The 14123-nt window shown below is 47.0% G+C and overlaps 1 protein-coding gene across 13 annotated transcripts in view; it reads left to right on the top strand.

Moving 5' to 3' along the window:
* The window catches only part of LOC146025912 (interferon-induced very large GTPase 1-like), a 226550-nt gene that overhangs the window by 69141 nt on the left and 143286 nt on the right, over positions 1 to 14123 (top strand). For 5 of the 13 annotated variants that reach the window (XM_083156102.1, XM_083156096.1, XM_083156100.1 and 2 more), the window contains one exon: positions 3431 to 3493. In XM_083156102.1, coding sequence (XP_083012228.1) covers positions 3431 to 3493 — 63 coding nt within the window. Of the gene's footprint in view, positions 1 to 3430; positions 3494 to 6190; positions 6254 to 6662; positions 6711 to 14123 lie in introns of all 13 variants that reach the window. The other 8 variants (XM_083156106.1, XM_083156104.1, XM_083156099.1 and 5 more) reach the window with 4 other exon arrangements.

Raw genomic sequence — 14123 nt, 5'->3', positions numbered from 1 at the left:
TTTATTCAGCGTTCTGAATTTGAGATGATAAGATTCTGCAGTGATCTGAAACTTAGCTAGCAATGCCTTCTTTATACTGGCATAGACTTTACACTCCTGGGGAGTTAGGGCCCGATAGGCTTCCAAAGCCCTACCAGAGAGACTTGGCCCCAAGTACTTTGGCCATTCAGCTGGCTCTATTCCATGCACCTTTTTTGAGGAGAGAAAGATTTGTCATATGGTGGTGCACCATTTATAAGAACTTGAGTCATAAAATATACCTTTTATTGGTTATCACTTTAAAAAGGGACGCGAAATATGACATACAACATATAAAATATACACAGGAGAGAGCTGGGGTAATCCAAGCAATATTTGGGGTACAAATTCCTACTGGCGGTGGATATCCAGAGTCACCCCAAAGTTCTGGCCAAAACAAGCGACACTTGGGATTTAAGGATGTTCCCACGTTCCGGGAAAATGAAACAGACATTGACACTCACCTCCAGATCTTTGAGAATCTCATGGAGGTGCATGGAATAGATGAACAAAGGGTTTGTTGATCTGTTGCACAGGAAGAGAAACAGATATTGGGTATATTTAGGCTAGGCCCCCTCTAGTAATGATAGGTAACTTGTAATATACTTAGGGGTGTGCTACCACAGACAATATTACTAGAAGACTTTTTTGAGGAGAGAAAGATTTGTCATATGGTGGTGCACCATTAATAAGAACTTGAGTCATAAAATATACCTTTTATTGGTTATCACTTTAAAAAGGGACGCGAAATATGACATACAACATATAACATATACACAAGTGAGAACAGTGTGTTTTAAAAGGCACGTGCGAGTTCAAGGAGCAACCACCTTGATCAAATATTTATTAGTATCACCTTTTTATTACTCCTTCTTATCATAAACCAATTGTTAGGGAGAGAGGTGTCGATACGATTCTATCGGAGTTTGGTGTGTGTTAAAGTGCAATTTCAATCAGCCTTAATGGTAGCTACTTTCAGGTTACAGTGTTGAAAGATGTAGCGTGTCACTTTGCAATAAATCTGTTACATTAGACTAATTTGTTAATTATACATCAGAGTGCTGGCAATCTGCCCAATATATATCACTTCTGAGCCAGATACATGTTAGTCTTAGTAAATAGGCGTATTGGATTGGATCTTGTATACCCCGTTGGTCACCTCTTATATTTCGGAAGAAGGTGCTGTGATATGGGTTTTATTAGATCTCACTTGTCTCACTTCTGTATCACCGTCAGCTATGCTGATATTGCAGTGATTATAGGGAGACTGTAATTATCGCCTTAGGATAGATGTGTAATACCAGGACATGCACTCCCTATGAGGGAGGTGAATGCTACAATACACACTGCCGGACGTGGTCAGTCTCGCCCTGTACCGCCGACCGCTTGCGCTGGTCGTACTACGGTTAACAGGGAGACCGCCGGTACTGCAGTCCGAATAGCTTAGTTGATCTGCGAGCACTCCCTGTGCAGGGACAGATGCCGCAGTCGAGTTGCCGTGAGTCAGTTGTCCTGCCCCGTACCGCCGTCAGCTCGTGCTGCTGTTACTGCGGTCTTGGGGGGACTAGAGACTGTTAGGCTGCTGATTACATTAGAGTCCTGAAAAGGACTAGTAAATAAATTTTTCACACACACAAACAAACAGAGTGGTAGTGCTCAATGAACGTGCGCACGGCTGGGTCGGCCGGCGTACGCTTCGCAGGTCTTCCTCAGGGCCCCCCGCCAGTAGGAATTTGTACCCCAAATATTGCTTGGATTACCCCAGCTCTCTCCTGTGGGGTCGCACCATCACCAAGTGCCCCCAGTCAGCTCTGTAATGCAGCAGGAGTAACAGTGGTGGACTCTGGTAACTTACTGGATGCATTGATACCACTGCCTGTCGGCATCTCTTCATCATCACTCAGGTGGTTGGGATCCTCTGGGTGCGCCCGATCCCACTCCAACAACCTCAATACCAGTGTCTGCCGGGTCTCGGTCCCATCATAAGTAATACCTTTCATCCTGCAAAATCCTTGCAGGTGAGGATTCCGTGCTGTACGGTAAAACTTCTGCTCTCTCATTGTGTTCTCACCTTGATTGCTGACCACAACTTCTGGCTGACGCTCCATCCTGATATTCTGCAGTGTTACTGTTGCTTCTATCCAGTACCATGTAATCTCTGCAGAAACTGTGTGATGTCCCACCGCTGCCTCCAAATGTGAGCATACCGGGTGACCTGGGTACCCTGGGGTTCAGGGATCACACAGCAGAGTGGGTAACAATGAAAACAGCTTGTACTTTATTCAGGGAGACCAAGAAATCCAGTAACCAGCAGCAGCAGGATTATACTAATAAAGTCCACTCACAGTTCGGCAAAGTCTCCTCAAGCTGCTATACAATGTATCAGTGTATCTCCTACAGTCCTGAGCAGCACTGGCAGCTGTAGCAGAGCACACAGAATGGCTAGTCACTGATTACCCAGAGAGGGGATGGCACCCCAACCTCCAGTGACTATAGCTGTGCCCCTCACCTCACACAGTCACCTCTTCTTCCACTTCCTCTCTTCCACAATCCACCTTTGATTGATCTTTCCTTTTGCATTGGTGGACCATGCTGTCAATCTTTCCAAAGGGGGAGGAGGAAAGCTTTTCTAAAGGGAACACTTCCTTACTGTCTGCTTCTGAATGTCTTCCTGTTTGTAACCTCTGCAGACTGAGGGCTTTAATTTAAGAATACAGAACTTGGGTCATAGGGTAACTAATTTCTAAAAATGCAGGCAAGCCCTAACCTGTGCCTCCTCACACTAAACATTCCGTGCGGGGGAACTCAGCAACTGTGTGGTGGGTGGGCCGTCATTGCATGTGGAGCGGAGTAAGGGGTGAGATTTAATGGGATGAGAGATTCAGAAATTGAGAGATTTGGTGAGAAATCTCCAGTTTTTTTAAAGCGGCAATCCTTTATACTGCAAAACCAGTTTGATTTTGAAGTGTAAATGATTGCCGCTTTAAAAAAACTGGAGATTTCTCACCAAAACTCTCACTTTCTGAATATCTCATCCCATTAAATCTCACCCAAGGTCTCTAGTCCCAAAAGCCAAAACTTATAAGTGATTCTACTTTTTGTGCCTCAGGCAAGGCTGGCAAGCAGAAACCCCAATAAGCATTCCTAGGAGGCCGCTTTTGTTTTTCAGCCAATAACACATGGGTCCGAGAACTTATCCCAGATCCCATGTGTTATCTCCAAAGATTTGGTCTTTTACCACATAGTAAAAACAAGCTATAATTGGAAAGCTCGATAGTACTATTGACTAAAACTCCTGTTTTTACCATGCGGTAAATGACAGCAAGTAATAGCATACTGCCCTAAGAATCTCTACAGTACATACTATACTGTTCTGTAGCTTGCAGTTTTAACTGCTATTTTTTTTTCACAGTGCCTGAAGGCCAAGACATGAAAAAGTATAATGAGGAGGAGCCTGTCAGCTCTCCACAAGCAGGTAAGCACTACTGTAATGTACTGTACTTCTCTTTATTTTAAGAATGACTCTCACTGTACTGTAGTAGTAGTAGTTCATTTATTTATAAGGCGCCACAAAGTGTCCACAGCGCCGTACATAGCAAACAAAAAACAAATTACAAGGTAACATACAGGGTGTGTTGATAAAATACCACATAAATAGGGGTATAGCTGGTAGAACTAAAACCAGCATCAGTTCTGAAGTAGGTGTCGAAATTGTCGAGGAAACTGAAGATGCAGTAGAGGAAGGGAAGTATAGGGCAGGAGCACTGGTGAGGTAAAGAGGTAGGGTGAGTACGTGAGGAAGGTGGGCCCTACTCATAAGAGTTAACAGACTAAAAGAAGGTGGGTGGACAAAGGAAAAACAATAGGATAAGTAGGAACGGATGGAGGGGTAGGGTAGGCAGGATAGGAGGAGTGAAAGAGGTTAGGAGGAGGAGGGATAGGCTAGTTGGAAGAAGTGGGTTTTGAGTGAGTGCTTGAAGGAGGTTGTTCCAGTGCAGGGGAGCAGTGCGAGAGAAGTCTTGGACACAGGAGTGGGAGGAGGTGACTAGGTGTGAGGTCAGGCGGCGGTCTGCGGCGGAGCAAAGAGGACAGGATTGAGTGTGGATAGAGATCAGTTAAGAGAGGTAAGGAGCGGTGGAGGAGGAGAGAGCCTTGTAGGTGGTGGTGTGGAGATTAAAGAGAACTCCGAAAGGAATGTGGAGCCAGTGAAGAGATAGACAGAGGGGGGAGGTGGAGGTAGAGCTGCAGGAGAGGAAGATGAGCCTAGCAGCGGCGTTAAGAATGGATTGGAGAGGGGCAAGGTGGGCGAGAGGTAGCCCGGAGAGAAGGATGTTGCAGTAGTCAAGGCGGGAGATGACAAGTGAATAAGAATTTTGGTCGCGTCAGTGGAGAGGAATGGTCTGATGTGCAGGATGTTGCGAAGGTAAAAGCGGCATGACTGAGAGAGAACGAATGTGGGGGGTGAAAGAGAGGGAGGAGTCAATGATGACAATGATTCTGCGCGTTTGGTCGGTGGAGGTGATCTCGGTTTCACCAATGCTGATGGAGATAGTGGGAGAAGAGGGGATGTTCGGGGATGGAAGATTAGAAGTTCCGTTTTAGCCATGTTTAGTTTCAGGAAGCGTTGGGTCATCCAGGCTGAGATGGCTGTGAGGCATTCAGAGACCTTGGACTGGAATGATGGGGATAGGTCGGGGGAGGAGAGATAGATTAGGGTATCATAAGCATAAAGGTGGTAATGGAAGCCGTAGGAGCTTATGAGGGTGCCCAGAGAGGTGGTGTAGAGGGAGAAGAGGAGAGGGCCAAAGACTGACCCTTGTGGAACACCGACTGGCTGTGGGGTAGTAGGAGAGGAGGAGCTCGAAATGGAGACGGAGAATGATCGATCGAAGAGGTATGAGGTGAAACAGGAGAACACTGTGCCAGTGATGCCAAAGGAGCAGAGGGTGTTGAGCAGGAGAGCGTGGTCAACAGTTTCAAAGGCAGCCGACAGATCAAGCTGGATGAGGATAGAGAAGAGGCTTTTGGATTTAGCCGATAGTAGCCCTTGGTCAGGGCAGTTTCAGTGGAATCTAAAGGGAGGAACCCGGATTGGAGGGGTCTATAATGGAGTTAGCAGTAAGGTGGCTTCGGAGACGATTATAGGCCAGACGTTCTAGGAGCTTGAAGGCGAAAGGGAGGAGGGAGATGGGCCTGTAGTTGGACGGAGAGTTGGGGGTCCAGATTTGTTTTTTTGAGAATTGGGGATACAAGAGCGTGTTTGTTGGAGGAGGGGAAGATCCCATAGTATAGGGAAAGATTAAAGAGGTGAGCCAGGTGAGAGTAGACCGACGGACTGAGACGACAGATAAAATTGGAGGGGATAGAATCAGGCGGGTGGGTGGAAGGAGAAGCGGATTGAAGGATAGAATGGACTTCAGCGCCAATGGTGGGGTAAAATGAGGACAGGGGTGGGAAGGAGGGGAGTGGAGATGCTGGAGGGGAGGAGGGAGAGGGTGAGGTCATGGCAGCAGTGATGGCAGTCCTGAGAGAGGAAATTTTGGTTGAAAAGTAGGTAGCAAAATCAGCGGCTACGAAGGAGGATGGAAGAGGAGGAGGGGGGGAGAGCAAGGAGTTGAAGATGGCGAAGAGCCTGCGGGGGTTGGATGATTGGGAAAGGATGAGGGACTTAAAGTAGGATTCCTTGGCCAGAGCTGAAGGAGGAAAGAATTAATTTGAAAGGGAGATAATCCGCGAGGGAGCATGATTTCTACCAGAAGTGCTCAGCAGTGCATGAGCACTTTTTAAGGAATCGGGTGATAGGCGAGTGCCACTGTTGGGGGTTGGAGCATCAATGGTGGATAAAGGAGGGAGGGCAGGCAGAGTCCAAAGCCGAAGATAGGGTGTCGAAAACACTTGGTGCAAGAAATGACACAAGTTAGAAGATAGGGTGTCGTTATAGAGGGAGGCGGCGAGGTTCAGGCAGGACATGGCGGCGATTGGGGCGAGAAGAGGACACAGCGTGTCCGAGAAGGCAGCAATATCAAGTGTGTTGACGTTATGCCGTGAGACAATGCGCAATGTACTGTAACTTATTACAAGAATCTTATTACTATTACTAGGAATCTTTACAGTCAGTATATACTATACTGTTCTGTAGCTTGCAGTTTAACTACAATTTTTCTTTTCACAGTGCCTGAAGGCCAAGACATGAAAAAATATAATGAGGAGGAGCCTGTCACCCCTCCACAAGCAGGTAAGCACTACTGTACTGTAATATACTTCTCTTTATTTTAAGAATGACTCTCACTGTACTGTAACTTATTAAAAGCCTTAATGTACTGTACAGTACTTTATTTGAAAGTTTCTGCCATTTCCCCCTTTACTGTACTTTATCTGTCCACAACTATGCAGTACTTTATTAATATCTTACAGTATTTCTGGTTCCCTTAGAGTAATTATCTTTGATGCAGGAACAATTCAGAGGCCTTAAACTCTTTCGTAATCCACAATGTCCTGCTGTACGGTGCTGTATAATGACTGAGTAGTCCGGTTCAACAACCTATTGTATAATGTACAGTATAGTAGTTTTTTTTAGTTTAGAGCCCCAAATTATCTGTAGTGGTGTGTAGAGGCAAACTTACCTTCTTTTTTAATTTTCACAGCACCTGATCCCCAAGAAATTGAAGAGGAGAAGCAGCCTTCACAAGCAAGTAAGAACTACTACACTGTACTTTTCATTTTTAGAATGACCCCTTCTCCTGTCCCTCCCCTGTATTGTAATGTACCTTAACAAAAGACTTGGGGTGGGATGCACTAAACTCGACCGCTCTTCTGATTAGAGCTGTCCTTTGTGCTCACTCGGCACTGGACTTCAGAGTCTGAGACCTGGAATAAACTTAATGTAACTGTCAATATAATCCTTTAAAATTTATGAAATGCTTGTTACCATAGTAACATCTGACAAAAGTCTAAAAACACTGAAGCAGCAAACTACAGTATCTATCTATCTACTATATATGTGTGGGTACTTATGTAATATCTGGGCTCCCGGTTTTCTTATGAGACCGTGTCCCCTCGCGGGGCTCACTGCGCTCGCCACGCTTCGGGCACGGTGGCTCGCTGCGCTCGCCACACTATATAAAATCAACTCCATGCGTAGTTGGATAGTAGGGGTATGAAAAAATGGGGTGCATTTAACATGGGAGTCCAGATAATACATAAGTACCTATGTGTGTGTATACAGTCCTCAAAGTGTGTCAAGCACACTTTAAAAAAAAAAATACTTTAGCAGCTGTGTCTCGATCATTGTGCCAAGAGGTAAACAGGCAGTGTGTGGTACCTCCTCCTCATGTGACTGCAGCACAGTGGACCCCACCTGGATCTTCACACCTTCTTCTCCCCACCCTGCGACGGCTCCACTGCGGACATACCTTCGCACCCCCCTCTCTCTACCCACCTGTCAGCAGCTCCACTGAGATTGGTCTTCCGCAGTCCCCCTCTCTGACAAAACCTGGTGGCGGCTCCACTGTGAATAGACCACCTCATTCTCCTCTCTCTCCCTCCACCAGTCAATGGCTCCACTGTGGTCGGACCACCTCACCCCCATCTTCCAAACTGGTGGCTCCCCCTTGGGTAGACCTCCGCATCCCCTCTCCCCACCTTCTTGTAGCTCCACAGAGTGGGTGGCCCTCTGCACTTCTCTCCCCACCTGCTGGGGAGGACCTCCTGACCTATCTCCCTTCTTGACAGCTGCAGAGCAGGCAGCCAGCCCACTATACCTCTCTATCCACCCACTGACTGCAGAGCAGATGGCCCTCTGCACCCCCATCCTACCCGCCAGCTGCAGAGTGGACAGCCCTCTGTACCTCTCTACCCAGCCACTAGCTGTAGAGCAGTAAGCCCACTATAGCCCTCTAGCCACTGGCTGCAGAGCAGGTAGCCCACTATACCTCTCTACTTACCCCCAGGCTACAGAACAGATGGCCCTCCACTCCCCTTTACCAACCTGCCAGCTGCAGCGCAGGCAACCCTCTGTATCCTTCTACACACCCACTGGCTGCATAGCAGGTGACCCTCTGCAATCCATTCCATACCCACCAACTACAGAGCAGGTGGTCCTATGCAGCCCTATCCCTTCCCACCAGCTGCAAAGCAGGCAGCCCACTATAGACCTCTACCCTCCCATCGGCTGCAGAGCAGGCAACCATCCGCAATCCTATCCCTACCTGCCGACTACAGAGTGGATGGCCCTCTGCACCTACTGTATCTCCCCACCCATTGGTTTGGATCTCCAAACCCATCTCCCTACCTGCCAGCTGCAAAGCAGGTAGCCCTCCCTTCTCACCCACCAAGCACAGCCCTGGTGGCTCTTGACACCGCACTCCCTACCTGCCAGCTTCGGAGTGTGCAGTCCCCTGCAACTCTTTACACATCTGCCAGCTGCAGTAAGGATGGCCCCCTGCAGCCCTCTCCGCACCTGCCATGGCGGACCTCGACATCCCTCTACCCATCCATGGATATCAGAATAGGTGGTCCTCTGTACCACACTTGCTGTCCGTGCTGTTTTTCTTTCTGTCCTTCCTGTCACTCTCCCTGTCCATATGTCACTGCTGTCACTATCCCTGTCCCTGGCTTCACATTTCATGTACCTATGTCCCTGCTGTCACTTTTTATGTCCTCATGTTCCTGCTGTCACTCTCCCTCTATGTTGCTGCTGTCACTCTCCTTGTCCCTGTTTCCACTCTCCCCCCTGCTGTCATTCTCTCTGTCCCTATGTCCCTGCTGTCACTATCCCTGTGTCTACTGTCACTCTCCCTGTCCCTACTATCACTCTATCTGTCCCACACCCTTGTCCATATGCCCCTGCTGTTACTCTCTCCCTGCTTTCACTCTCACTGTCCCAAACACAGCCTCCTCTGCACCACTGCCACCAACCTCAGACTCCTCCTCCTCAGCACCACCACATATCTCAGCCTCCTCTGCTGCTGCTAACTAGGAGCATCCTTCAATTCCACACCACCATCACTGATGATCACAGCCTCCTCGCCGCTGCTCATTGGGTAATCTTACACTGCTAGAAAAGTCAGTTAGGCCCTTATTCTGGTTGGTGCGGTAATATCCGCGTGCGTTCGTCCCGCCGATGTTTTGTGTCTGCGCATGTGCGAGCGGGGCGTACGGCCAAATCCCGCATGATATGTGAACACTCCGAACAGGGGGTGGAGAGGGGCGTGAAGGGCTATTTGGGCTCATTACCATATGCATACGCCCCGCGTTTCATGGGCGTTCCCATGCAAACGCTGGGCGTACGTATGGTAATGTGGCCGTGACTCACGTGTAGGGGGCGGACATATGACATCGCCGGATGTCAGCTGCCCGCCCAGATCCCTGCTTTTGCACGGAGAAATGTCCGTGTGGTCTGAGGTTGCGGGAGCTGGTGGAGCACTCGGTCCTGCAGTCGATGGTCTGCGACCATCGAATGTTGGGGGAGGTTCCCTGAGATGGAGGAGGCGTATTCCGTGAAAAATACACGTGCGGTCCGTTCGGCCAGCTTCTTACCGCGTACGGATGGAGTTGGCGATCCGTATGGAAGGCGGGGTTTCGCACGCACGGTCCTGGCCGCATATTCGGATCCGGCCGCACCGATCAGAATAAGGCCCTTAGTGACAACTTTGCGCAAAATGTCCATAAAGGTATCTTTATGTCACACCTCTCACCACGCGTAGTAGAATATAGGGCCTTATTCTGGTCGATGCGTACTTTCCCGAACTCTTTCGGATGGCGTTTTTTTAGCCGTCTGCTCATGCGTGGGCAACGCTATGCGCATGTGCCACGCAAAGTCTCCGTACTTGTTCTCACTAATACCGTACAGAAACATTGCACCGCATTCACTCGGGAGATATGGGCGTATTATGGGTGTCATTTGGAAGTACACAGGGGCGTAGTTTCAAAGTGGGCTAAACTGGGCGTAAACATGGGCGTACACGAGGGAGTGCACTAATTCTGGTACGCGTACATTCGGACAGCACACCGACTGCACACGAACAAAAAGGCAGGAAATATGCGGTCTTCATAAGCAAGTATTGCTTTGTGGACACCACTCTGTCATGCGCTAGGCATTCGGAACGCCCAATCAGTACGGGCGCACCTGAACCAATGTCAGCTGAACACAATACAATCCACTCCTTTACTCATTACTCATTAATTACACTCTTGTCATTGCTTCAATTGGAACCATTGCAGCTTAAATTGTAAAGTGTTTAATTATCAATTTGAGAAATAATAGATGACCATTAAAAACAGTCCCTTTTTAATGAGGTAGCCTAATTGCATAAGTGTGTCGTGTGTGATGTATGAGTTCCGATGATAGTGGTGAGTTTTGCGGAAATACACCGCATCGGTGCGTACGGGCACGTTCCCGTCCGTCCTGACGCTGTAAGACCGTGCAGAATATGTGTGTGTACACCGCACACGCATGGTTTGGATGTCGTCCGTAAACACGCCCTCTTCTTAAAGTGTGAGTCCATCCGAATGCAGAGGACCGGTGGGCGTTTCTTCGTACGATGTCCGCACAGCGTGGCGTGCGGACCGCTCCGAAACAATTCGGCAATTTACGCACCAGACAGAATAACCTCCATATATAGGAATAGTTGATGCTTACACTTCGGCTTACATATACTGTAAATGCTCGGTGTCACTCTCATCAAGGTATCTTTGTGGTGTTTATATCCTCAGATCCACATATATTTCATGTGAGTATTATATGAAAAAGGAGGGAAAACCCTCCCATAGTGCATTAAATTTTTTTGATTAAAATCACATAACATACAGTTAAAAATATGAATGAGGATAACCTCGTACCAGATTCTCAGGTCAGAATGTCAGAAAACAGTCAGAAAGAAAGATGGAACCTGTGTGTTCTTAAAAGCCGAATGTGGGCACTTTCCCTTGCCTCTGGTATTCTGGATTACCTCGACTCCTTCAACATGTTTGCATGTCACTGAAGGAGCAAATAACAGAGCAAGATGCAAAAGCCAGATATGCAGGACTGGGACAGGTTGGGAATCTGCTGGGGACTCTTAGCGATGAGGAGTTTGAGCAGCCGCCCCACCCGACAGGCATCGGCCCACCCTCGTACCCATGGGGATGCTCATAAAACGCTGGGTGTTCCCATGGGCCACCCCAGTCCCCACTGCCATCCACCCCGGGGTTGACTATGCAAGTCGCCAAAGCCGTTCGCAAAGGGGACCTGCACATTTGCATAATATACCATGGCATGTGCAGGGCCCCAAACATCATAACGGGGCCAAATTTAGACCTGTCCGATCAGATCAGAATGAGAACCATTATGCAGTTTCTGTTTCTTTTGGATATTTATAGTGCTGGTTCATAAGACGCTGACTGCTTAGTAAAAATTTTAAAGTTTTTTACTTACGTACTGTAAATATACATACATACAGACTTACCTATCTTCACATGTTGTTCGGTCTCCTGTCTCTATTTAGATATTCATTATGTGCCTGTGAAAAAAATCACCTACTCCAGTGTAGATCTTGTCCTCTTCTGTCCATGTAGGCAATCCAAGGGATAAAATAAAAACTAGTGACCTGAACCATACATACTTAGGAGCCGAATGTATGTTTATAAATGTGGCCCTTACTCAAGAATGAAGGGAATCCCACTGATGTCAGTCAAAGGGCCTATCCTCAGCCTATCAGGGCCGAGCTCCACAGGAACTCTGCGCCTGGTAGGCTGTTTGCATCTCCATTGATGCCCATGTTGAGAGTTTAACATGGACTTCTATGGTGGGAACCTGCAAATCACCCTCAACTTAAAGTTATTTGGAGGAAACCTGAAAGGTGACCCCAATTATCTTTGTGGTCAAGGTGATTTGCCCCAAAATGAATAAGTCCAAATGAGTCAAAAGAAAAAAACACAAAAAAAGTAAAAATAAATCTTATTGTGATGATTAAGGCCCTCAACCTATTCATGTCCCTTTTGGTGGATACCCTCATGTGTGTGTCCTGACACTTCACCTTGGGGGGTTCCATACAGGGCTTACATACACCTGCATAAGCATGTAAATGTGTGTGTGTGTGTGTGTATGTGGTTTTTTGCCTTTGTCTGTACTTTGCTGCAACCACCTCTACTGTGGAACCATATTCCGTGGTAAAATAAATGATAACATTTAGAGATTTTTATAGAAAAGTAGTATTATGAAGCACTGAAGAAGATGTAGAACGCGTTTCCACGCGTTTCAAGGCCCAAGAGCCTTGACAAAGACAGCATTAGCTGTGGAAACGCGTTGGCCTAAGGAGTGACTGAGTTTTTTAGACCTGGGTTGTGGCTGCTATGTATCCATCTGAGATAACTGTGCTGTAAGTACGGTACGCCATATATTTTATCATTGGACCCATGACACTTGGTGGATATAAAAAGATACCTTTATGAACACGGTGCAATTAATTTTCCTGTGAGTTGGGTACGCATCTGGTGAAAGGTGTTTTCATGAAAGATATAAAATTGTGGTCCTTTACTTATCCATTGTTGTGCACTTTTTTTCCTACCTAACTCGGTATACAATTGGGGAGGGATGACCTTGAGACACCGTGACCACAGCCTATAAAGAAACCTTGATGAGAGGAATGTACCTATCATATTAGTGAGTACGGTACGCATGCTAGTAATCCATCAGACCCCAGTACCAGTGGTGAACCCATAAAGATACCTTGCTACACGGGGGCTCACAAATAGATGTGTGAGTTCGGTACGCTCTCAGTTATACCCTCTACAAAAATTGTTTCAATTAAATTTGAATATATTCTGATACATATTATACCTTTTCTTCTTTACATCTGTACACTTGAATGTACGCATAAAACGAAACATTGGAGTCAAGCGCCATCAGTGTCGTTCGTAGATCACTGAAGAAGATGTATTCTACAGCAAAAAGTGATCCTTACCTAATTACTAATGGCTTTGGAAACACAAATACTGATGGTTGGGTTGTAGAATTTCCCACATTATGCATCTCTCATAATAAAACTAACTTTGTTAGTCTTAAAAACTTGGATGCTGTAAAAATCTCTCATGACTTATATCTGGCAATGAAAACTTAGACCCTATTACATTGCCTGAGTTGCGGGAAAAACTCTCACATTATAATGTCTGAGTTTGTGAGATTTTATCGACCAGAAAACTCTCACCCCATTACATGTGGCTCCTGAGGATTATTTTGTTAGACAGATCTTGTTCCACTATAGGTACTTTTTGGAGTTATGCTTTTTCAGGTTATGCTATTTATTTCAACATGCCCCATTATAAAGGGGCATGTTGTTGTCCGCAGGCAGGGGTGGGTTTAAAAGGAAAAAAAGATAATTAGGTTATCCTAGTGGAGGCGCAAAAGATTGAGCTGTGTGGTCAAGCGGCAGTACAATAAATGGGGGTGTCACTCCCCAATATGAACAAACAAAAGAAGATATGGAGGTGACTGCGCTAATAAACAAGTTATAACATGGTGCTCATGTCAATATTAATGTGTTTAATATACAATTTGTAACATATACAGGGTTGGGTTTAAGGCCACCAGCTCCCCTGGGGCTCCCCTAGCATCTTTTTCCTCTTTGTCCAATGGGCAGCAGCATTTCAGCTTTTTTTTTTTCCATGGTTGCTGCACCGCACATCTGGGGCTTCCAGGGCGTCTTCACTCGGCGGGTGGAGGCATTACAGCTTTTTTGCATGGCCACCACCTCCCTGGGCTTCCCATTGTCTTCTCCCTCTTCACCCGATGAGCAACGGTCATTCACTTGTTTTGCACAGCCCACAACCCGACCCCCTGGGGCTTCCCGTTGTCTTATCTATCTTCACCCAGTGGGCGGAGGCCTTTCATCTCTTTTGCATGGCCGCTGACTCCTCAAGGCTTCTGAGCACCTCCCTCTTTGCCCATTGGGCCATGGCCTGTCAACTCTTTTGCATGGCCACAAAAAAAAAAGTCAAAATAAATCTTATTGTGATGAGGAAGGCCCTCAACCTATTCCAGCCTCCCCAGTCTTGTCCTGGCTAATATTAGCTATTAGAAGCAGGTGGAGTAATGATGCTGCAAGTCATTATTTGGTTCCTGCCGCACC

This window comes from Crinia signifera, chromosome 8 (assembly GCF_055691185.1).
Source record: "Crinia signifera chromosome 8, ASM5569118v1, whole genome shotgun sequence".
Lineage (NCBI taxonomy): Eukaryota > Metazoa > Chordata > Amphibia > Anura > Myobatrachidae > Crinia > Crinia signifera.
The sequence above is the reverse complement of the archived record's forward strand: the minus strand, read 5'-3'. Positions and strand labels throughout refer to the sequence as shown.